Here is a 26,060-nt window from a genome sequence, read left to right on the forward strand (position 1 = left end):
TGTGCGTCTCAGAGCGGAAAACACTGAAACTTACTGATACATAATTAGAGAAAGTAAAACAAGTTTACAGTCGTGCTTGTGGCTCTGCGATGGTGCCCAATGGTGCTTTGAGCTACATGGTTACCTCAATGTCAGTTAGTTTAACGTGTTAACATGGTAACATTTGACAATCATCACTAAAGACCAAGGACTGTCTAATAAATGGACGTAGCTGCCATGACGTCACCCAATAGTTCGTGCAATGTGTCTGAGCCTTGAGTTTGGCATTTTGGTCGTCGACATCTCTTTTTATGGAGCCAGAAGCAAACCTTTAGGAACAGACCTGGGCTTTGAAGCCAATATGACATCATGGCAAAATGTGAAATTACAACTTCCTGTCTGTCACAAGATGCCATGGGGCCCAAACGGACTATTTCTATTCCAAAGGACTATTATTATACTGTCCAGTTCTCTTTGTACATCAATGGCCGAAAGTGATCATATTTTGACAAGAGGGTGGAGCTATGGAGGATATACATGCATAGACCTCCATCCTTATTGACAGGTTGCCTTGGAAGCAACTTGTCAGTCACAAGGTAGCCACACCCTAAAGCATACCCCTAAGGAAAATGTTTACTGAGGAAATAAATAAATCAAGTGAGAGGTCATTTTCTTATTGACTTCTATAAAATCAGAGTCTTCTACTGGAATTTACAACTCTTTTCCTATTTGTTTGTCCGTTTCCTGTCTTTTGGACTTCTCCCCCCCCTGCAGCTTCTCCACATATACTGCAGTCTGCAAACACAATTCATCCTACGTGTGTCGTTTTGCCATCCTGCCATTCTGTCAGACTGTTTGTTTATCCAATGCCACACAGAGGCTGTTTACCGTCTGGAGTCTGGCAGAATCCATGTGAACGCAGCATTGGGGATACATGAATGTCTTTACCAAATCTTATGGCAATCCATGTAATATTTCAGTCTGGACCAAAGTGGTGGTCTGATAAAACCAACACCTCTACACATAGAGACATACTGCTGTCATGGCTACAAATATTAAATGTAAGAAAATAAATTTATAAGTAAAGAAATCATTTATTTCATCTATTCATAATCATCTATTTATGAGTTCATATGAAATAGAGGAATGTAGAGGCAGAGAGAACCACCTCCGTGATGGTTGTTGTCACTTGAGTGCCATCAGCACTAATTTAATGATGGACGTGTCATTGAAAATGGAAAGTACTAATCCAGACTGTCAGATGGTGGCTAATGTCATTACAAAAGACACGGCACGGTCAGAACAGCCCTCCGATCCCACCCCGTTATGTCCGCAATCTAATCTGTCAGAACTAGTTAGAGGAGAGGCTCCCCTCCGAAACCCCACAGCTCAATCTACTCACCGCCTGCAGACACAACTGTTGTTAATTCGAAAACTCCCCAGACTCCAAACCTCACTCAAGTTTTGTTTGACAGCCTTGGCAGAATTACAGGGCAGGTTTGATATTCATTTGCCTTAACTCTCTCTGTCATGTAGGTAAAGTCAGAGGCCTTGATGCTATAAATAAACTGAGTATTAGACAGTACAAAGACCAATTGTGTTCTAAAAGGAAGAAAAAATGGGCATTGATGTACGAGTATAATAAGTCTGAATAAGTCTCACCTGTGTTGCTCTTCTTTGTCTGTCTTCGTCTGACCTCTGTCTTTGTTGGCAGGAAGAGGCAGCGACAAAACATCCACCCAGGTGAGAGGAGCTGACCTGGAAGAGGACCCAGCGGACCTCTGCTTTACCAGTTTGTCTATAAGCAAAACACAACATGTCAGATTGTGAACAAGGTGTAATCACTGTTTTTTTTATTTTTTTCCATCCCGACCCTGAGGCTGAAGCCACTGGCCTATTGAATATGCTCCAGAGGCTTTTAAACTCTGTGTTTATCCTTGCTCTGCTTATGAGCGCCTGAAGGATGTTTCTTTTTTGTCTATCAGTCTTTTTATTTTCAAGAGCTCCTTCAGGTTCTCCTTCACCTCTGTGTGGGAAATTGATTGAGCACTTAGCCTATTCATTCCTGTACATTTTTATTCACTCTAAATTGCCATTTAAATCTTCAGGTAAGTTAAGGAGAAAAGCAACAAAAAGACAGTTCAAAATGCTTTATCTAGAGCATGGAAAGGCCTTAAGATCAGACTGAAAAGAAACAAAACATAGTAAGAAAGACAAATATAGAAACACTTAGGGCATCAACTCTTCGGTAACTGTAACTTTATGCCATTTTATTACGTTATTATAATGAATTACTATGTGTAACAAACAGTATGTCCGTGCACACACTACAACACTTTAAAAAATCCTGTAACCAAACTGTATGCACTTTGTTTCTGGTTTATCTAGAGCTAAGGCATGGCACAATGAGTGGCGGTGTGAGGCTAATGTTGCTTTTATTAAGGAATATGACTGAATTACAGTGCGCAAGTTAAAGAAGCTCATGGGATTACATATCAAAGAAGTTGTACCTTGAATAATTCCATATGACAAATAAATGAATGATTGCTTGATTTAAGGTGGCGCAAGTTATCTCTGTTAGGAATGTAACTGCTGGAATGATGGTCTTTTCATTAAACTGGGATTATTATGCAGTAGAAAGACACAAATACTAGAAATTTGGTGCTACATGTTGAGAGAAATCGGAGAAAATGGGGCTGTGGCATTTGCTTTTGCTCGAAAGGTAGAAAACAAGCTACCCGAATGCACTGTGCTGCACCAGATAAATTAACGCTCCCACTGGTGAGTGACGTTATGTGAGCTTGGGAGTTTTTCCACTGGAAACAACATGGCGGACAGCTAGTAACAAACTCGAATTACAATTTTCAGTCAGCTAAAATAATTTTCTAAAAACATTTGAGATGAGAAAAAGGCAACTCAGTAACAGTGAATGAGAGACAGAAAGAGAGAGAGGGGCACATCTTTTTTTGATCCACTTCTTTACTTTTTTTGTGTCTGGGGGGAGATCTCAGGGAGATCTCTGCACTGGTAAGATGGAGGAAAGATTACTACACATACCACCCACACTGTTATGATACAAAGCTTGTTGAAAAAAATTCATTTTAGTCACATCTTTGTTAATTTGTCACTATTTCCACCTGCATTATTCAGATGCGTCTGCAGTTTTCTGGCATTTCCATTTTTTTATTGTGCAAAAATGCTATTTACATTTTTCAATTCTGGCATCTGATGTATATTGTATATTATATTTGTATTCATAATTTGGAAAAAAAGAAAGAAAATGGAAGAAAGAAAGCATGCATGCTGTGCAAGCATTTATAACACACAAACACTACATTTAAAAACAGTTTTGTGAGCATTGCACTATATCCGACTTATTATTTGAGTAGCATCATTTGAATTTACAGCCATGGCTATAACACTGTTTTACTGGCATAAAAGTTGGTATCAACATGCATCAAACACAGTTTAAACAACAGTAAAAACCTCAGTTCAAAATCATTGAGCATGGTGCAATTATCTGCAGGTAACCATGGCAGCAATACTCAAGCTTCATGCTGCATTACACAGAATCTCCCAGATGAAACTAAGTTGGCTGAAACTGATTATAAACCTGAAATATGGATTAAAAAGAAGTTAATACAGCTCTGGATCCTTTTGTAAAGTCAGCATTACATAAGAAATGCAATTACCCACTCAAACTGTATCAGATCAGAAGAGATGTTATCACATTTCTTCACTGTTTTATGAAATTAAAATGGATTATTGATGCATCAGACACTCACCATTGCTTTTCTTGGTGGTATAGTGGAGCTTGGCATATTCAGACCCAGACTGACCAGACTGGATGGTCCACTGGTCCAGGTCCAGCTCCAGACCTGCAATGCCAATGTTTGACAGTACTGGATTGCTGCTGTACGGGTCTGGACCCTGGTTGTACGACGTACTGGAGTAGGTGTCGTAGTACGCCAGCAAGTCATCCTCAGCAGCTGTGTTGATAGTGCTGTAGATGGGACTGTCATTGGATGCCGTGCTGTGTTTCTCTGACTGGTTCGGGTAGTTCATGATGCCAACTGCTGAACAGCAAAGGTTCATTAACACTGACGATCATATTTTCAGCATTCTGATATGAGATATTTTACCAAAGAGCTCTTACAGTTATAATATCTGTCTGAATCCAGTTTGCCAGAGCAGCAGTTGACAGAGTCTTTGCTGTTGTGAGTGAGGTTCGGAGTGGGCCAAGAGTCGGCTAGCCAGGGGTAGTTCCCCATATTTGATCCTAACAAGCCAGGCCTGGAAAAATAGATGAGCAATATGTCAATAATTTGTTCATCACATAGAGAAACATCATCGGCATCTAATTATAATCTTCCATTTACCCTCCATTGATGATTCCAGATCCTTCACTGTGAGCAAATCCAACTGGAAGAAGAAAAAACTCTCAATTACAAATCCTGTTTCCAAGCAGTTTTTGTCTATCAACAGACAAGATGATAACAGAGTTATTAGAAGCACTAGGACTACATTCTTCTAAATCTAGGTCACAATGACCTTGGACCATCAAAATGGAATTATTTCATAATGGACTCCAAGTGGATGTTTGTGCCAAATCTGAATAAATTCCCTTCAGGTCTTCCTAGGATATCATGTTCAGGAGAATGAGATGGACCAGGTTGCAGTAACCTCAAACTTTGACCTTCAATCACAAAAATCCAATCATCTCATCCTTCAGTCCAATTGGATGTTTGTGCCAAATTTGAGAAAAATCCCTCAAGGCCGTAAGATATGGTAATCACTACAATGAAATGGATGCAAGGTCACAGAAACCTTGACCTTTGACCACCAAAATCTAATCCATTCATCTTTGAGTCCAGGTGGACACTGGAGCAAAATTTGAAGATATTCTTACGGGGTCCTTCAGATATCACCTTCACAATTTTGGACAAGTTGACAATTAGAAAACATAATGCCTTCAGCCACAGCTTTGGTAGCGCAAAGGCACAAAAAACTGCAGTTGTTAAGAAATATTAATTTGCATTACATACATTTAAATTGCATCATCCCTATCAAATAAATTAATAAATTCTTATTCTTTAGAAAACAAAAGATTAACTGGAAAATAAATGCATTTGTAACTTAATTATGCTCCATTCCTTAGAAACAAAAGTTGATCCAGCACAGGGTTTAAGAGTTCAGAATTTAAGTGATATTTTATGAAAATATACATTTGACCTACATAAACACATCTTCATACATTATGCCTGCAATCCATGAGTTTGCAAATGTCATTTGATGAATCGATGAAGCTTAGTTTTGAGTTTGAGTCTGTGGCATCTAAATGAACAAGATAATAATAGACTCCATATGAGAAACAATACAATCTCCAGTCATTAGTATGGCAATAATAGTCACTGTTAAATATTTATGGGGAAATCAAATTGCATATGGTTTTGTAAAAGCTCTGGGCTGTCCATTGAGTATTTATGAACATGGACAAGTCAGAAAACAACTGATGTGTTTATGTGCTGATGTGCCAAAGGGCAAAAAATCTAAAATAAACTGCATACAGTGGTAAATGTTTACGCTTCAGTGTGTCCTCAGTGTTTTCTGTTATTCCTGCCATGAAAAACTGCCCAGTGGGGATAAATACATTTTAATTAACTGAATATGCAGTACCAGTGCACACAAACTAAAATTGAAAACATTCATCACTCCCTGAGATGTCCCTGGCGGTCTATTAAGAGCTTGTCACTTAAAATCTGACGGTTTGCTGTACAACAAATGAAGGCTTTTTCCTCCGTGACTTCTCCTTTTCATGGACAAGAAATTTATAATGAATAAGATGTGACAGAGTGCATCTGACGGTGTCTGAAAACTGTCCTAGGTCGTGTCATTGTAGCCTTTTCTGCTTTTTACAGTTAGTATTTAGGGGGAAATCTTCCTGACATAAAAAAATCTAAAGCTGCTGCAAATCTCCACAAATGTCAAATTCAAGAAATTCAATTTACTGATATTTTACTGTAATACTTTGAACACCCAACACCTGTCATGATGCTAAAACCCAGTTAAGATAAGCTTTTCCCACTTACCAGCCGGTGTGTACGCAAAGGAGGTGGTGTAGTGTCCCAGCTGCTTCCTCCTGCGGTGTCGACAGTACAGCCAACCGCTGAAGCCCATCAGCACCAACCATGCAGCCACTCCCAGCCCTGCGATGAAGGCCGGCTGGCGGACGACGCCTGTGATCTGCTCTGATATGCTGAGGTTACTGCCTTTCTTCTTAGGTGTTGAAGTCTTGTCCAGAGGGAGAGCTGAAAGAGCAAGCAGCAAAGCTTAAGACAAAGTGGACAGCTGTTGGCATCTTTCTTGTAAAAAAGAACATTTCTAAGTTTTTTATACCACACTGTATCATCATGCACCAACAATCTGGTTAAGTTTTTAGAAATACACTTATTTGCTTTGGTGTCGAGAGATAGATGAGAAGATGATGCCACTCTCATGTCTGCCGGTTATCTTAGCTTAGCTTAAAGGCTGAAAATGCAGGGAAACAGCTGGCCTGTTTCTGTCTAAATTAACAAAAGATAGATAGATAGATAGATAGATAGATAGATAGATAGATAGAGACATCTTTATTAATCCCAAAAGGGCAATTCAGTTAACAAGCGTTTGTTACCTCTACAACCACAACGACAAGTTATGTGGCAGTAGGCTTATGGAAAACAGCCCTCAGCAACTCCTCTTGCAAACATGTATTCAGCCAGTCCCTGTGAATTCTGTGCAACTTTGCAGTTTTCTTACATTCACTGCAACTGTACTGCAAATTTCACTATTTAAAAGTTGTAACCAATTTTATAGTAGATCTATGTGCAGTGTGTTGATTCACTCAGCCCCTCTTTGCCCTGCTCTGTCTTTCTCTCACTTTAGACGACTGCTGTGGGGGTGTGAGCTCTGTGCCATGGACAGAGCTACACGCACTGACAGGGCTAACTGTTAGCATCACATGTCTAAGATTATCAAACCTTTATTAACCAGTTTAAAAAGACAGAGTTGAGCCATTTTGGTGTCAGTGTAGATTTGTTGTGTGTTTGTTAGGGTTTAGGCAGAGAGATCTGACGGAGAGTTGGAGGACAGCACCTCACAGAGACGGTCTTCAGCGCTGCATCAAAGGGCACCAACATTTGACCTTTGGCAATCAGCTGTTGCTGCCCCCACCCCCATCCACCTACCATCACAAATAGTCTAATTCTATAAGAAACACTGGATGCTATAATATTAGGCTCCAAATTTGAGATAGCACTGCAACTGTTTTTGCAGTTTTCACTTTCCCCTACAATTCACCACAAAAAACCTTTAAATATCGCAGCACGCATCATAATCTGCTGTGAAATCAGGCATTTCAAGCTGGATCAATCCCAGAAAAAGCCTGCGAAATCCTGGAGGTACTGCCTCAATAAAATCACAGCCTTTTTTCCGCAATGTTTGTACAATTTGTTTTTTGCATGGGTTAAACAAACATGGTGCAATGTGTTGATTAGTAAGATTTACAGGTGGTGGTGGGTGGATTTCATTACCTCTGGACAGAGCCAGTTTCCAGCTGTTTCCAGGATTTATGTCAAGCTAAGATAACCAACTGGCTGCTAGATGTGGGTTTATATTTACTGTACAGAAATGAAAGTGGTATCAATCCTCTCATTGCTCATCTAACTCTGCAGGAGAATGAATGAGCATGTTTCTGTTCCTCCCAAAACTGCAGTAGAAGGTAAATAGGAGAGGAAAGAGATCTCAGAAAATACCAAATACAACACACCTCGTTTGGGCTACAACTTGTCTGGATAAGTGGCTCTATAGCTGACAAGACGTTTTACTCATGTTTTTCATGATCACTTCTACACTACTGCTAATTGTATTTATTGCAGTTTTATTGAACTGTGAATTCCTCAGTAATACTTTTTATGTTTTCACACAGAAAATCAGTGTTAATGAAGCCCCTTTTGTAAGGTCATTCACACAGTATCATTAACATTCAATATACAGATTTCATTAGAGGTAAACTGAAGCTGCTGAGAGCACATCTTGCCATAACAGTTTGAGTGACTCACTGAGGAGCAGGTTGACAGGTGGGCTTTGAGCACCCACACCCAGACTGGTGACAGCAGCCACCACCACCGTGTAGCGGACATCAGGCAGTAGGCCTGTCAGCAAGATGGACAGAACCGCTCCATCCACTGTTCGGTTTATCTGGTTCTCCGTCTCCAAGCTGCTGCCAAGACACCAGACCTGATCCACAGTAGACATTAAGGGTTAATGTTTGAATCATGTAAACACATAAAGACATTCATTTATCCTGCACACCCTGTGACAAGATGTGGCCTGTGATTATTATAAGACAGAGTTCAGATAAAAAGCTGCTTTTCATTTTTTGACACTGACGCTTTAACTGGTAGTACGCAGCAGAGAATGAATGCAGAGATACAGCAGAGATGAAAGAGAAAAGAATGTCAGTGCAATGACAGAGAAAAGCCAGATTTAAAAACCCGATGTTACAAGTGTACATGCCTTTAGATATTCACTTTATGTGTTGGATGTATTACTTTTCCCATGAAACGTCAAGGCAATGCAAGTTGGACTTATGAGAAATAAATAATAACATATAAGAAGTCTTCAGATTTCTTATGTAAAAGTGATATCACAATAGTTAAAATACTCTTTAATTTTCTTTCCTAATTTTTTTTCACAGCATCATGACTCCATGTAACGTAAGATTGTTTTTACACATTTTTTAAAAGCTGCAAATAATTATCATAAATTATCATTATTAATTCATTGCTGAAATGATTTATTAACTAATCAAGTCAATCAAAAGAGAGTCAATAAACAAACAAAAAATATTTTGTATTAAAGGGCTGTTTTGGCTACTGTGGCTATGTTACCATTACAGGATAATGGTAAGTGCTTAAGCTGTGTTGTAAAAGTTGCACAGGTGAAGGAGTCATCAAGTCAGCATCATCAGCCAACTGACTAAGTGATTTTTGTAATACAGCAGCATCTATCCAAAGTTTGCAAACGTTTGCCAACTTACTGGTCTTAACAGACCTAATAAGGCTTGGTGCATTTTACTGTGTATGAGAGCAACTTTTTATTTGTGGGATGAAGTATGTGTTATTTCCTCTGTTTAAAGCCACATACTGAAGTATTGCTTTAAACATCCAAATGCAAAACATGTACTTAATAGGAATACTTCATCCACACCCACCACCATGTGTACGAATATCAATTAGTCATGCAGTGTTACCTTGAATTTGAGAAGAAAACTTTATCTATACCGACTGAGCTCCTGGGCACCCCACTTTTTTTTTTTTTTTGCTAAAACATTTGCTCTCTTCAAAGTCAAACTAAAATACTAAGGGTTTTTTTTGTGAAAAAGCACATGTGTGTAGGAAGTACTGGGCACATGGCTGGATAAAGGTGACTTGGATTATACTGCATAAGTTGTGTGGGAGTTGTTTTGATAAATATGGTTATACATGGTCCCCAGTCCATCAATAAACCAAAGTTTTCGATTTTCTGTGGAGGAATGTGAGAAAAATGTTTTCTTCAGGTAACACAGCATGACTATTTAAGTTACAAATGGTCATTTTGTGGATGAAGTATTCCTTTAAAATAAAAGTACAAATGCAGAATTTAAGATGAGGAGGAGAGGGAGCTAGTTTGAATTACTTTTTGAAACAGCTGAATTCAATCAATATCAGTGGTTCACACTTAATAAATGAGCATTGAGTTATGTGGCTTAAGTCTTCTGCAACTACTAAGTAGTGTTGTAGATGAATGCATGCACTATTTGCTTCAGTGCTTGAGTTCAATATTGCCCTCCATCTCTGGCATAATCTGCATTATGTATAAAAAAAAACAACAACTTTTTATTAATCGTGTTTTTGTGGGGAAATTCTTTTTTGCTATGAGCTGATTTACATCTGCAGTATTTGAGCAGAAAACTGAGAATAACATTTCTATTTAAAAAGTAGTAAAGAACAAATGTATCCTGTAACACCTTACTGCCAATCCAACATTTAATTTTTAACATTTAAGCCACAGGGAGGCTTGTACAACACAGTGTGCCATTTTCAGCAAATTGAATGTTTAAGGGGATTAGGTATGATCCTTGCCTTCAGCTGATGAGCCTCCACACACAAAAGGATCTGGTATTTCATGATCAGACTTGTGCGGTTTTCACAATAACTTTCTACATGTAGGCACAGATGGGAAGAATAAATCAAAACAATAGAACTGCGTGTCCCTTTTTTTTCCTGGAATAGCAGCCTGATGATTAGTAATCAGTGTTGCACTCATACGAAGAGACAGATAATCAGAACTCAGTGTTTTTTCACGAAGCAAACAGATGACAGGGACAGTCAGTGTTCAGTCTGATGACAAAAATGAGTCTCTTTCGGTGGCTGCAGCACATGTACTGGCAGCAGATAAGAGGCATGAGTGATAACTAATTGTTAATTAAAATCAGTGTTTTTCATCATAAGTATCTAAACAAAAAAAAATTGGACAACACTGAGTAATGACTGAGTAAAAATACCATGGATTAAAAGAATCTGTTCCACTTTATTTTTAAAATCTATGGCTGCGTCACCGATTGACGAAATTAGAAGCTGAAATAAACATCCGAGAATAAGGTGGTCAGATTTTGTCTTAGGAGTCGTGCGCTGATAGCTGTAGTCTCACCTTGTACTCTCGAATGATGCCGCTCTGAGTATTGTGAGGCGGAGGCTCCCAGGACACACTGATACTGGAGCTGTTGGTGAGCTGAACCACAGAGACAGCCTGCGGAGCTGCACTTAGAACTGCAGACAGAGATAAGAGGGAAAATTACATTTCTATTATTATTAACTGATATCAGTGTTACAGTAGCGCTCAATTTTACAGGTCCATAAATTTGTAATAATGTCCAAGAGGTTGCCTTGAAAGAACTATTTAATTTGGTACTTTTATTCTGGAAAATAGGAATGTCCTTGAAAGAAAGGCTTAGTATAAATCCAATTAAATAGTCATTCATTATTTATTTATTTGTCACTAGAAATGTTATCCTCAAATATGTCACAGTTTTACATGTTCAGCTGACCTGTTGTGCACTGGCTCTCCCAAATATGCGTGGAAATGAACTAAACTGAAGTTTAACTGTCTCTGTACTACATCCCAAATTGCATAGTTGGGTCAAGGAAACCCTTTTGAAATAATAAACCTGTTGTGGTCAGTGTTTAAATGCTTGTGAGAGGTGTCAACAATCTCCTGCTAAAAAGTAGAACCTAAAGCTCAGGGCATTGTTCCAGGTATTCCTTTTTGCCTCCTGTCTTATAGCTTTTCTCTCGATGCTGGCTACAAGAGTAAAATTGGCCAGCTGGAAATCTCATATCCTTATGACAAGAGAAATCCTTTTTTTTTCTTAGACTGTAAATTTGGGGGGGGGGGGGGGGGCATTCTTCGTCCTGATTGCAGTGAGTCCAATGTTTTAGAGTGGTTTTATTGTTGTGTATGTTGAGGAGTGGGTGGTGTACTGCTGTACTGACCATTAGTGTCTATTAAATACAGGATTTACTGTAAGCTGGTTGACAGTATGTTTGTTTTCTTGTTGTTTTATTTTCATTTTCTCACTTTTTTGTGTTTGCGGTGGCATTGTTTCTTTTTTTTGTAGTCTCTTCAAGTTGTTTTGGGGTGTAGTAATATGTCAACTTTTTATGACATCTTTGAACATAATATTTACCTTTTTAATTTTTATAGAGACAGAGCGCATACAAGTCCCGCCCCCAGCAGGGACAAACAATTCATCGCTCTCCACTGACTTTGTATAGAAGGTGCCGTCTTGACATTCACTTCTGCTAGCAAGCAATACAAAAACGGCTTTAACCTGCCATGTGGTGAGATGCACTACCAACAGTGTAAAGAACCCAGAAATAAGTTTTTCAAAAACTGCCAAATCAAAAATGTGAGCTTTTAAGAGGACAAAAGTGGATGCACAAGTGGGGAATCAGAAGAGAGAATGGGGTAAACCGTTGGACCCTGACGCAGCAAGTAATTTGACAACACAATCTGTGGAGGTTGAGGCTCACTATTACTTTTTGTCTGTGGTAGACATAAAGTGCAAAAATGCTGACATCTAGCTTTAGTTAGATGTGGGTATTTTGTTAGTGTTTTAGCCTTGTTTGCATATGTAATCGCCAGTAGTTTTTCCCCTGGTGGGCATGACACATTGTGCTTTGTCTCTATAAGTGCTCTGATTATACAATTGCAAGGTTATCTTAAACCCAAAAATAAAGTACAAAGAAAGAAAAAGAGATTTAGGAAATTATGGACCATATCCTTAAGCGTTACCTACTTTAAACTATACTTTTAAGGGCAACAATATCAACTCTTCCTGTAATAATTACAGTTCTTTGCAACTGAAAAGTTGTTGAAAAGCATTTCTTACCCTCCTCAGGCGTGCGAAGTAGAACCATCAGGCTGTCATGTCCCTGTAACTCATTAAAGTAAGGGCGTATCTTGACTTCATACTCAGTGTTGCTGTACAGATCTACTAATATGACGCTGTGGTCAGACGTGGCCTCCACATCCTGGACCAACCAGGAGCTGCCGATAGTGCGGTAAAATACCCGATAACCCTGAATGTACCGAGACTGAAGGGCAACCTAAGAAAAGTGAGAAAGAGAGACAAAAAAATATATAAAAAAATACAGAAACCGAGTTTTACATTTATATCAGTAATGAAAAGCAGCCCCAGCTGTGTTTGTACTTCAAGTTAATCTGTTCGTGTCACGTAATGTTTGGAGGAGTTTTTGAAGTTAATGTCTGGAGATTAGCGTGTCCTCCGCACACTTCAAGCCGACTTTGAAAAGTAGACTTCTTCATCAGCCAAGTATACAACTCACAGTCCAAGAAATCCTGGCACTGGTAGGAGACAGAACCACAGGCTTCTGCAGGTAGACAGACACCTCTCCTAACTCCCTCTGCACCTGTCTGTGGTCCACGCCCTGTTCTGCAGGACTCCCGTCTGAAACAACAAAGAACTCCTTTCAGTCCAGGCCAAAAGAAACTGCTGAGCAGCAACTATTCAGCGAAAAATGTAAAGCTTTTTGATGAAATTCAACATTGCTCAAGGCAGAAAAGCATCACACTGAGAAAGCAATTAGTTTTGAGATTGCAACCTTTTCTAAACCATGTAGCTCATTATCTTAGTGCCAGCTTCAGTATCTGTAATTTCTTTCTGTAAAAATATAAACTGAAATCAAACAAGTACAGTGGGACTAATATTATGCAAGACTGTAATCAGAAAGAGATGAGTTTTTGCTTGTATAACTCACCCTGAGTCCTGACAGGCTCAGAGATTGGACTGGGGTCACTGAGGCCGTACAAGTTGACTGCTCGAACGATAAATAGATAAACAGTGTTTGGGAAGAGTCCGATGACTGTGTGCCTCTCCTGCTTCACGTGGTCCGCCACTGTTTGCCAGGTGCTGCCCACAGATTGGCTGAAGGACGAGAAACAAGAAAACATTCGTCCAACTCTTTTTTTTATTACAATTTACCTCTGTCCTGAGATTAAAGGAGTGAATTTGATGATTCTTTACTCATTTAAGGTTATAAGGAAAGTGAATTGGCAGTATCACACTTGGAGGTCAAGATCTGGAGGATAATATACTCTCATTAGACCAAAGTGCTGCACTCAACACAGCATTTTTTCACTCCTGTTATCTTGACAGCATGGCTTCATTATCGTGTTATCTTAAGATAACAAGGTAATGGGTTTGATCAAAACTGTTGGCCCGTTGCTGATAGTCTGATAGCACAGCCTGATAAAAGTGGAACAGGCAATGTCGGGAGGAGAGATCCAACTCAGCTGACATATTGGATAAATTACATGTAATATGGAAACTCCAGTTAATTACTTTCATTATGATATAAAAGCATCTGCTGCTATGTTGTGGCAATAAGAAAACAAAGCGTGATATCTGAAGATAATGACCAGGCAGCAACCTTGGGGGCTGAAAGATGAAGCCAATGCTTAAGTGCCAAAAAATTCAGTTCCTCAAATGGCCACTTGAGGCTGGATCCATATCAGAGTACATGGACCCCCAACTTTCCAACTTTACACAGAAATAACAGCAAATTACAGCCTAGTACAAAAATTGTTTTGGTCTCTGTAACTAATTTCCTCGTTCATGACAACTGTGCGGGTGTGAACTCTGTTTACAATTTTATTGAGGCATAAAGTTACGCATAATTAAGTAGCAGCTTCGAGTGACAGGCTGTCTGCCAGGCAACACTACAGATATAAGCCACCCTGTCATCCAAATGTGGTTATTCTGGTCCCAAAAATCCAAGATTACGATGAATAAAATGCCAAACTAAAGGCTTCAGAAAAGGAAGTCCACAAACCAATGGGTGACATCAGGGTAGCCATTACTTTTTACAGTCTATTGTAATGACAAAAAATAGGTGGGATTAAGGATGCAACTATTATTTTTACTATTAGTTCATTTGTCTGTTATTGTTTAGATTAATTAATTAATTGTTTGTTCAAAGACTTGTGAAAAATGCCAGTTTCCCAGAAAAAAGAGGGCAGTTTTTATGCCAGTTAAAATGTCATACAAAGTGATAAAAAGCCAGATTTTGTCTTGATAAGTGTTATTTCAGCACAAGTTGGTATATTAAAGCAATAGTTTGACATTTATAAAAAAAAAAAAACATGTCTTCACTTATTTGCTTTCTTGCTGAGAGCTATGGCAGATATTTTGCTTTTATTATCTTAAACATTCTTCTCAAATCTTCCCTGGGTAAATACTACTACTACTACTACTACAACTGCTACTTTGAAACTGCAATAAATTTGCCTATTTTGTGCCAAAGTTGCCTTTTCTCTGCTCTGTTTCAAACACCCTTTGGTCATCTAATTGGAATTAGCATGTAATTCATTAAATTTCTGTATTTTCTGTTAAGTTTGAACAAATGGCTAATGATAATCATGCCTCTGATCTCTGTCTGTGCTGCTGAAATATGTGCCAAAATAGATATACTAGAAGTTGTTTTTACTGTTCTCTCTGAGGTATATAAATATGACATGCAAATATTAAGCATTGTGAGTGTAAGAGAGTTCTTTATGTCTACACAACATAAAGGTGATATGTCACACTGCCATACCTTCGCTTTTGCTGAAACAACCCCCCTGGAAAACAGTCTGGCTCTGTCTAACACTAACAAATCCACCTACTAGGAACCTTAAAGCTATATTATTTTATATTGGGGTTTTTTTGTTTTGTTTTTGTTTCCGTTTTTTTTTTTTGTACAAAATCTGAAGTGTAAAAACAGCAAAATCTTTACGCTAAGCTAAGCTAAGTTTATCATCTGCTTACTGTAGCTTCATATTTAACAGACAGATAAGAGAATTTTATTGATTTTCTCTTCTAACTCTGTACAAGAAATTGAACAAAAAATGTCAAACGATTAATTTAAAGAAATCAGGGCAGTATCAGAAATGCAAAACAATCTAAACACAACCAGCTGTTGACATCGCCATGGCTCCTAACAGCTTCCATGAGACTCTGCTCATCTAAAGCTGGTCTCAGCGTGCGGACAGATACAATGACGAGTTTTATTCCTTCTTTTATTACCAGCAGGTTATAACGAGGGCTTCTCAATGGGTCCTGCGAGGATCCGGCAGCCCGATGCTGTGCGGGGACGGATTACTATCAAACAGCATGAGCGCAATTTAACATTTTCCTCAACTCTGTGGAGGGGAAAACGGCGAGGTAATTACAACAGGCAGGCCACAGAATTTTCCTATCATCAATGTTTCCTGTTATGCCACCTTTCTCACCAAATGTTCTTCACAGAAACTGTTTTGCCATTTAAATAGAGTCATCCAACAATTTTTTTTAAAAAGCTGCATTTGTAAATGGGTTCAGCGTGGAAACAGCGGCTGCTTTCTGCTTGAAGTCCTCCTTGAAGATTTCCTCTTCTTTAAATTAAAAACAGAAAGCAGTTGTTATGAACTGTTTACAAGAGGGGATACTAGAGAAATATTGGTTTGTACTTTTTCTTTGTTCCTGCTAGAAGCCTGAAAACAAACATTTTGTAACAATTTGTAGGTGGTGGAGCGTGCAACAGCGAGTGGATCTTCATCATCGGCTCTGCGTGCGAATCTGCCACACTGAGCTTTCTTCCCACACAGCGCTAACTTCACTTTTGTGTGTATTTGTGTCTGTAAACTCGGCCTGTACTCTCTCTCCTGCTTCTGTAATGAGAGAACTCTCCAACTGGACTAGCACCCCCTCCTTCCTTTGCCCCGGGACAGGACAGAGCTGCCGAGCTGACCACTGCAGTGATTGTCTCCTCTTTCACTCACTGTCTGTCTCACTAAAGCCTCTGGTTGGTTGTTAGAGCTGCCATGGCTCTCCTCGGGATTGTCACAGCTAAATACTGATGCAGCGAGTATCACGGCTTCACTTCAGTACGTCACTTAACAGAACTGTCTGTCCCTCAGGCAGAGATGAGTCATTTTCAAACTTTAATGACTCCAAATGAAGAAGAGCTCGTGATGTGTGAATAGTCGGAATGCGAACAAAATACAGCAGAAACAGAGAAGATTGTGGCTACAGTGAAAAAAGCTATAGATACTAGTATGTGACTATGGAAAACCACAACAGGCTAATCTTTTTGGATGGGTTAAACAAACAAGATATAATGCGTTAATTAGTAAATTTAGAGTTTAGAGTGTTTTTTTTGACTGTGCAGAGTGTGCTATTTCCCTAACTTCATATTTATCAGACATGTGTGGAAGTGATATCAATCTTCTCCTCTAATTCTCAGCAAGAAAGCAAATATTTCCCAAACCATTTATGTATTAGTCATTTTTTAGGTATTTTGCATTTTCTTTGCGGTGGCTTCTGTGTTAAAGCATACAGCAGTGAATAACTTTCAGATGCTTATGTCATTATGTTGTATAAAAGTGGGGTAGGATTGAACTATTCTACATCTTTCTACTTCTTATGATTTCTTAACAAAGTATTATTTTTGTCAACAGCTTTTTTTATGACTCAGACAAGTGTTGTTAAAAGAAAAGGGGATGTAACACAGTGGTAGACAAGCTCCTATCCCAACTTTTTGAAAAAAAGTTGCCGGCGTCAAAAATAAACAATAAGACTACAAACATGAAAACATCTTTGATGCTTTTAATGATATATTTAAAAAAGATCCAGATTTGTGCTGGCTAGATTGTAATATAATGTCTTGCATGACATTCAAATTTAAAATATATTCATGTTCAATGTCCAGTCTTTACAAAAATCTTAAGGTGTTAGTTCACTCTATGTGTGTGTGTCATCGCTTACCTGAAGGCCTCAATAATGTAGGAAGTGACGGCGGCACCGCCTTCGTGAGGGTTGGACTGCCAGGTGAGGGTGACCGTGTTTTTGGTCACCTCTGTCACTACAGGCTTCTGCGGAGGCCCAGGAAGCTGGATGAACTCGGATGCTCTGGATACAGACGAAACTCCGTCCTCTGTTACATAAACAGAAAAGCATACCATCAAACAAAAAAAATATTGATTCTGATCAACATTTTTGGCTGAGACTGGAGTGAGTGTGCTGGAGTGAGTGTGCTCTTATGAAGTATGTTGGCAGAGCATGTAGTTTCTTGAGCATGGAGGTGTAGTGTGTGAGAGTGACAGAGTGTGAAGTGTAACAGAGAGACAGAGTGTGGAGAGTTTTGGTGTGAGTACCTCTGACAGTCAACATCCCACTCCAGCTCGACTCCCCTGTGGCGCTGGATACCGTGCACGTGTACATCCCCGAGTCAGTGTCCTGTTGAACATCAGTTAACATTTCAGAGAGAAGAAAGAGAACAAATGCTGCAAGCTGTTTTAATTTTTGAAAGATGTTTGGATCTATTTAGGTGACTGAACAAAACTTTGGATCAAAAATATCTACAGCAAAATCATCTTTCTCAATATGTCAGGCAGTAGTAAAGCATATATTTTCTCTAGTATTGAGCTTACCGTACAAATAATTTTAAATACTTCCCTATCATGCTATTTTAGACTTCTGCTCCACTACATTTATCTGACAGATATGGTAAGCAGAAGGTAAGGTTGTGCCAAATTCCATTTTTTTGAGCTCCAGAGCATCAGCAATAATCAACAGCAAAAATCAAAGCTTCAGTTGTGCTATTTGTTAATATAAAATATTTTTTTCCAAAAGGTTTAGTTTTTATGCATGTTTAAAATCCCGAGGGGTTCAGTTGAGCAATGTCTTATCTCTGACTTTGTGACACATTGACAGCTTGTAGTATTGTTTCTTATTAGTATTAATTATAGAGCTACATAAATGCACATAATAACAGGCTCCGCATCCGAGACAATGCCTGATATGCGCTGTGAAATCCAAGTGGCGAGAGTGGGGCAAGAAGGGCCAAGACACTCAATACACTGTATACAGATCTAACAACAAAATCTGATTTTACTCATTTTATATGGTGAAAATATATAAATAAATAAATAAATAAATAAGATAGATATGTGGTGGATACTGTTGATATTATGGTGGTCCACTGCAAATGATTAAAGGCATGTGAAACAATAAATCTATATCTATGGATAATCTTTTGTTATTTTTAAAAAAGAAAAAACAAATATCCAAACCCTAAAATTGAAGACCAAATACCTACCCAATGAATATATATCTGAAAAGTTGAATATTTGGGACCAGCCCTGGAGCAAGTTGCACCTTTTAAACCCAAGTAAATAGTTTTTCATTTTTAATTTGTTATTGGAGACTTTATTTTCAGTATAATATGCTGCACTTTTGCATGTTCTGCTGACCTGCTATGCACTGACTAAAAGACAGTTAATGTTGAGCCAGTAATTGCGGTTGTGTACAAGTGAATTATTATTTTCCAATAATAAGAACCAAATTATATGTGTAGTTCTTTTCATGAAGCCTCTCAGAAATGTTGATGAATCGGAAATCACAGACCTGTAAATTAAACGTTTCCCTTAAACCAGCAGTAACTGATTTTTGGAGCAGTGGGAACAGTGTTGATATATCATACTGACGTGGCAAAAACAAAAATGTTGCTTATTTACACATCCAGCACTTATGGAGCAATACTAGCATCAATTTGTAGTCATGTTTCTGGTCAGGTTATGAATGCAAGTCCAACATTCACTCTCTCTAAGCTCTGTTTTTGGTCACTAACCTACCCAACCCCTAAATATCTGGCTATATCTAGCTGCTGAATGCTCCAAAATGTTCACCACCTTGTCCTTAACTTGGTCTGTCTCCTGTTTTGTGCCAGTGAAGATGAACAAAACTCGAAAATGAACACCTCCCAACATAGAGCGAGCGAGCAAACTCTGGCAGCGAGTTTCTGCGAGGTCTGGATATACTACGAGCAACATCAACATTTAGGGAGCCTATCAAGCCCTGATTGAGCCTTACAGACAGCTTGAAAATAGGTTAGGGTGTGCAAAGCTTCGCACAGAGCACATTTGGACATTTTCATTCTGAATCGCTCAAACAATCTAATGTCCGCTCGCACGCTTGTTTGCATCACCTTCAGTTATAACATACAGCGGGCAAGCAAACTTGGAGCATGAAAAGATATATAATACAAGCCACAACAACATTCAGAAACCCTGTCTGACGACAAGTCACTTAGCCTGTTATATATATATATATATATATATATATATATATATATATATACTGATATTCGCACGTTCACTGGTTTGCATCAAGTCCATTTAAAAAGAGGTTTCAGGGTAAAAACCTAAACAATAAACTGACAGACACCAAAAAGCTTTGTAGAGCTGAGGGGAACTGCAGAGCCACATGATCATTTTCATAGGTTTGTTGCTGCATGCAGCACCTTTTACATGACATATACATCCACTGATAATACAAAAATATGGATTATAGCACCTTTATATGAATGAATACTTCTTTGACCACGCTGTTTGGTTTGCCATCATTCTTAAATTCAAATGTAATCCACACGTGCCCAAACTCACTCAGTAGTCTTCAGCTCAGCCTCAGCAGCTCTCAGAGCTCCACTGCTACAAACCATGAGGTCCCACACCACACTCGACTGCACCTGCCCTCCTGTTTACATTATGACCTGTATATGCCTTCATGGTTCACTGACACTCCTGGTGTTCGCTCCAGCCCCGTCCTGGCCGAGAGCCAGTCTGCTGGAACCATCATCAGACCATATGAGATCATCCACCGCAGTGTTGACCTCTGGCTGACAGACAGCACAGCGTGTGGGCAGGTGAACTTCTTTAGATGACTTCAACTGCTGCTAAAATATTGATGCCGGGTAGGGGCATCAGCAGGGTAAATATTTTTAGTCCCTCACTCGTCATCTCCATTTCCCCTCGTCTTTTTTTCCCCTCGTCATCCCCTTGATGCCACACTAATGCATCTCTTCTGTTCCATTGAGCACATTGGCATGGCAGATTTCCCCAGCCTCTGTGGTGCACTGGAGCAAACCTTAATGTTCCAAGTTTTCATGAGCAACAAAGCCGAAGAAACAGGACGAGAAAGGAAGTGAGTAAGCAAAGCAGGGCTAGGAGATTTAATTAAAAGCCGGTCATATGATTAATCATCTATTGCCAGTCTATTAATGAAAATGATGCAGCTTTCGCTCCGTCCTGCGTGCACTCGCTGACCTCCAGGTGGGGTTATAGCATAAAGGGGCTGCCAACTGCTCTTCCATCACAGCAGAACACATTAGCATTTACAAACAAGCACCTTCATTAACATTACAATTACACACCGCATGAGCACATAATTGCGCTGGTGAGATATGCACTGCCTTAGAGAGATTGGTCTTTGAAACTCAGTCTCACCTTAATTTTATGGACAAAAACTGCATTTATAATGGAAAAGGAAAAAAAAGTAACACCACATGGGCTGCAGAGAAAGTGAAAGAAGGCCAGAGATCAGACAGGAAGGTTCACAATATTATGTACTGCTTTTTTTGTTGTTTCCATCAGTCACACAGTCAATTTTTTCCTTCAGTTTAACAGCAAAACTTATCCTTTTCACGTCCTTTGCAATAAATGACACCCACGTAACACACACACACACACACACAAACCTTTATGTCTGTGATTTGCAAAGTGCCATTCTCCATCAAGGTCAGTCGAGGTTTATTTCCCAGAAGTCTCTCTCCATCCTTCTCCCATGCAATCTTTACTGAGGGCCCTCCGATTACACGGCAGTGCAGCTGCGCTGTCGCACCCCGAGATACAGTCTGATTGGCCGGACCTTGGCGAATAATCGGCGGGACACGACCTGAAGGACCTAACAGTTTGAGAAGAGAGGACAGTATTATTTCTCTCTTGCCTTACAGCGGAAGGTGTACAAGAGGTCTATAGAAAATAAGGTTATAAAGTTGCCAGCCGTTGGAGTGCAAAGGGTGAAAATACTTCAGATGCTTAGTAGGCAGAAAATAATAGGCTGCATAAAAAGCAAAAATCTGGTGCTTACAAGCAGCCTGAGGATGAACATTAAGCCTAAAAATCATTGCTCATCCAGCATGGGGTCTCTAACTGTGTTCTTTCTTGGTCCTTATGAGCCTTATTGTAATGCACCTACTTAGTAATTAATATGTTTTCTACTCATTAGCTGAAAGTAGAGAATAAAGAATAAACCCCCCTCAGGTTCCAACGTGACTGTGTGGTCTGAAGTCTCACCTCCCTCCACCTCAAGCAGTGCCTTGGTCAACACGCTTCCTGCTACACTGATGGCCTGGCAGATGTAGAAACCAGAGTCCTCGGGGTGGACGTCTGTGATCGTCAGCTCTCCACTCATGGAGACGGAGTAACGGCCAGACTGTGATGGCGGCTGGCCGGGGAACAACAACATCTAAACACACAGAGAGCAGAGCAGAGCAGAAAGTAACACATAAGGTTATATTGTGTCTATTTTTCAATAAATCCATTAATCGTTTAGTCTATGAAATGTTAGGAAATAGTGAAAGAATGAGACCCTGAGGCAGCGTCTTGAAATTGCACTTATATAAAACAGAGACAGCATAAGAAACATATTTAAGAAAATGAAAGCTGTTTTGAATTTTTACTTGTTAAATTAAATACTTTATCAACTATCAAAATTGCTGTTGGATACGCTCTTTTGCTGACAGACTAAATGTTAACACTTTAAGGCTGAAACTGATGATTATTTTCATAACTGATTAATCGAGACGGCACCTTTAAATTGCTTGTTTTGTCCAGACAAGGTGAATTTGCTAACCATAGAAGACAGAAAAAAAAGCAACAACTTACTATCAGAAATGTTGATGACTCATTTTATGCTCATCAACTAATTGGCTGTTTCAATTATTCACACTCTAGATTTTTATAACGAGCCAATTCATAACTTTTTCTAAACATAGGCAAACAACCATATTAATTTGGCGCTGAGGCATGCTAAAATTTACTGAACTCTGATCAGAAAGTGAGTCTGAAGCTGATGGTTATATAATCAAATGTTTAGTCATAAAAGTTTTGGAGAAATTGAAATTTTGACCTGATATTGGCACTAGTACTTACACACTTGCACACATACATACATTCAACATGTGTAACATATTTTAATTATTTAATATGATTATGTCACATGAAAGAGAACATCACTATTTATTAAGTGTTCAATTTACTGTAATTGTAGCAATAATATTTATAATATTATGCACTTTTTAAGAAGAAAAGCCAAAGCAGGGACAGGGGTCGCAAATGATCCTGAGCTGTAAATCCTACATGCAGTACCTCTGAAACATGTTTTAATGTTTTTTGCATTGTCTGTAATAAATCAAGTAATAAAATAAATAAAATGTAGCCTACCAAATTCCATGGCCATCCATCCAACTGTTGAGACATTTCACTAACCACAAATATCAGCCTCTTAGCAGAGCTAGTGTTGTCAAAAATATCAATTTATCAACACATATTGATTTCTAATATTTGAAACAGTTTTAAAAACCCTTTTACGAAGTATCGATACATCCGTATCAGCTGTGCTTTCTCTTTTATTGTAAATGTTTACTGCCGTCATTCTGCTGTTCTGTGCTATTAACCAGTCCTGTTATAATTCCCTTTTAATACAACTTTTAACTTGTCCGTGTTTTCCCTGTCTTATTGAAAATGGTATCAAATATTATCATTTTATTATGTATTGTATAGAAGTTAGAAATTCTAGTATATTGACAACACTAGGTGGCGCTTGAGGAAAACTTGCAGGATCACTCACGTTACGAGGAACCAACATTTTGTTTACGTGTGTGTGCCAATTCATCCAAAAGCTGTTAAGATATTTCAGTCTGGACCAAGATAGTGAACCAACCAACCATCCAGCGTCACCACTAGTATGGCTTAAAAAAACTGGAAGAGATGGGTTGTTTTGGTGTTTTTTGGGATGATGCCCACTAACAGACGTTTTGTTGCTGTCCCATTCTGTTTTTCTGTAAGTGAGACGGATGTGAACAAGGGGGAAGGGATGCACATCAATCCATTCAGCCTTCCATTTCATTCCTCTAAGAGGCTTAGACTTTGGTGGAGGGACCAAGGTTATAAGGCTACAGATAATCCCCCAAATACAGCAAAAAAGCTTCACAAACAGCCAAGCCATGCCTTAACCGTCCTGCAAACGGATGCTTATTCACAAAATCTGTAGCACAACTTCCTGTTTGCTCTGTGACAAGCTTCTGAAAACATCTGAAGCTTCTCCTCCAAGTCAGTGATCCCAGCTGCTGTTAAGCAACAGGGTATTTATAGTTGGGTACAACGTGGAAGGAGGACAGTGTTTGTCTGCAGGTTTGCCCTGAAGAAGCAGTTTCAACACCTGGTGTACTTCCTGCAACCTCTCCCTCCTTCTTTTCTACTTCCTCACTCCCCACCTCTCTCCTCGTCACTACCCTTACACTGCGGTCGCAAGCAGGAGAAACATTTCTCGCCAACGCAATACCGCAATGCCTTCCAACACTTTTGTCTCTAGTCATATCTCTGAGCCAAATGCAAATGTGCTGCACTCTCTTGTTCGCTTCCCGTTCATTGCGCTTAGGAAAAATGTGTCTTGGAGAGTGTGGGCAACCCAAGAAAAAAAACTGTTAGAAAAAGTATGATTCAGTCAGACAAAACCTGTTCATGTTGCTGTGAGTTGTTCTCGCCTTCAAAACAAAGAAGGTGTGAAACTCTGCTTGTTGATATATGATAAAGAATACAGTACGAGTTCACAAAAATCCCCAAACCACACATAATTATTTACCTGAGGCTTGTTAGAGAGCAAATTTATTCATAGGTCGCTACTCATCCAGTGATTCGTAAACAGGTATGTACTGTACTAGATGTTACTGAAATATTCAGCATTAGAGAATCTCTTATTCTCTGCTCCAGCCTCTTACCTGGCTGCCCTCTTTCTGCCAGAAGATGGCAGGTGGAGGGTTTCCTGTGGTACCACACTGAAACATGATGCTCCTCCCCTGGGTGGCAATCTGGTCACGGGGCTTTGTGGCAATCTGGGGTGGGACTGGAGGTGGAGAAAAGGTGTTAGCACCCATTAAAAGTTTTATTTATGCATGAAAACTCATACTTTGCTCAGTATTTTCACCATTTTGCATTCAACACCTGATATTACCAGTGATGGAAAAAAATATTAATTACCTTGTAAAAAAAAGTACCACTTCAGCAATGTAAAAATACTCAATTACAATTAAAAATCCAAAAATATTATTATCATTATTATCATCGTAATTTGTTACTATATATAACATTAGTAGATTGTTGACACTGATGCATCAGTGTAAAAGCAGCATTTTACTGTTGTGGCCAGCTGAGTTTCAACAACTTAATAAACAGTTTTAGTTCTCAAAATGGGGGTTGGGCCCCTCCAAAGGGTCACAAGATAAATCTGATGGGTGATGAGATGAATATGAGAAGAAAATAACATTTTGGATTTGCTGCACTTTACACTTCATTGTGCTTCACTTGGACCTGTTGTCCTTGTTTGTGGACACGTTTATGTGCATTTTAGTGGTAGCTTAAGCACAATGCACTTATCTTAACACAAAAAAGGTAAATGAATGCTAAATGGACTTGCACAGGTGAAGTGCTTTTCTAGTTGTCATACATGTCGTCAAATACAGTCATACAATTTGGAGTTTAGTATCTTGCCCAGCGATACTTTGACATGCAGACTGAGGGAGCAGGGGATCAAACCACGACTTTCCGAGCACCTGAAGTGAGTAAGCAAAGCAGGGCTAGGAGATTTAACATCTGAGCCACCTGAGTTAAAAAAAGTGGACACTTTATACTTCATTCTGCATAACTTGGTCCTGTTGTCCTTGTTCATGGACACTTTCATGTTCCATCTAGTGTTAACAAAAGCACAATACATTAATCCATGGAAAAGCAAGAGGTCAGTCTACAGTCAACTCTAGCTTGATTTGGTTTACAAATTTGACTAATTTTAGCAACATTAACAAGGTTAAACGCTGTTATTTAGGAAGTACTCTTTTGAGGACATTAGGACTTCTATATTGTATTATCGCAGCATTGCGCAAAGAGGTTAGACAGCCTGTTCCTACAGACAAAAAGGGCATCCCTAGCTTGGAGTATGGAACAAGGAAAATTTACACAAAGTTACAAAACAAAACAAAATCACAAGGCTTTTGGATTTGTTGCATTGTTTGCAATTAGCACAGCCATGCTTAGGCTAGGGCTGCACTTAACGATTATTTTTTTATCGATTAATCTGTCGATTATTTTTTCGATTAATCTATTGATTATTTTTTTTAATTGATCTAACTATTATTTTTTTATTACTCGATTAATATAACAACAAAATTACTGAAAATAACATTTTAAAACTTGTCATACACTTCCCCAACAACAACTGCTCAGTCTTCACTGGTAATCTGTGTTTTACAGTCTGATATAAAGTCTCTACAAAATAAAATTAATGCAAGAGCTTGTTCCACTCAAGTAAAAGGAATGTAGTGCAATCTACATTTAGCGATCCAACAGCGAAA

The 26,060-nt window shown here is 39.0% G+C and overlaps 1 protein-coding gene across 2 annotated transcripts in view; it reads right to left on the reverse strand.

Moving 5' to 3' along the window:
* The window catches only part of zgc:77784 (uncharacterized protein LOC402947 homolog), a 69,554-nt gene that overhangs the window by 6,314 nt on the left and 37,180 nt on the right, over positions 1 to 26,060 (reverse strand). Inside the window, exons 7-21 of one of the 2 annotated variants that reach the window (XM_042486367.1) lie at positions 24,435 to 24,559; positions 21,730 to 21,901; positions 21,132 to 21,337; positions 17,752 to 17,833; positions 17,363 to 17,531; positions 13,338 to 13,504; positions 12,906 to 13,027; positions 12,449 to 12,665; positions 10,708 to 10,826; positions 8,076 to 8,253; positions 6,069 to 6,287; positions 4,359 to 4,401; positions 4,136 to 4,272; positions 3,765 to 4,052; positions 1,642 to 1,777 (exon numbers count right to left, since the gene is read on the reverse strand). In XM_042486367.1, the coding sequence (XP_042342301.1) occupies positions 1,642 to 1,777; positions 3,765 to 4,052; positions 4,136 to 4,272; positions 4,359 to 4,401; positions 6,069 to 6,287; positions 8,076 to 8,253; positions 10,708 to 10,826; positions 12,449 to 12,665; positions 12,906 to 13,027; positions 13,338 to 13,504; positions 17,363 to 17,531; positions 17,752 to 17,833; positions 21,132 to 21,337; positions 21,730 to 21,901; positions 24,435 to 24,559 (2,380 nt within the window). Of the gene's footprint in view, positions 1 to 1,641; positions 1,778 to 3,764; positions 4,056 to 4,135; positions 4,273 to 4,358; positions 4,402 to 6,068; positions 6,288 to 8,075; positions 8,254 to 10,707; positions 10,827 to 12,448; positions 12,666 to 12,905; positions 13,028 to 13,337; positions 13,505 to 17,362; positions 17,532 to 17,751; positions 17,834 to 21,131; positions 21,338 to 21,729; positions 21,902 to 24,434; positions 24,560 to 26,060 lie in introns of both variants that reach the window. The other variant, XM_042486366.1, reaches the window with a different exon arrangement.

Source organism: Plectropomus leopardus, chromosome 5 (genome assembly GCF_008729295.1).
Source record: "Plectropomus leopardus isolate mb chromosome 5, YSFRI_Pleo_2.0, whole genome shotgun sequence".
NCBI classification, from domain to species: domain Eukaryota; kingdom Metazoa; phylum Chordata; class Actinopteri; order Perciformes; family Serranidae; genus Plectropomus; species Plectropomus leopardus.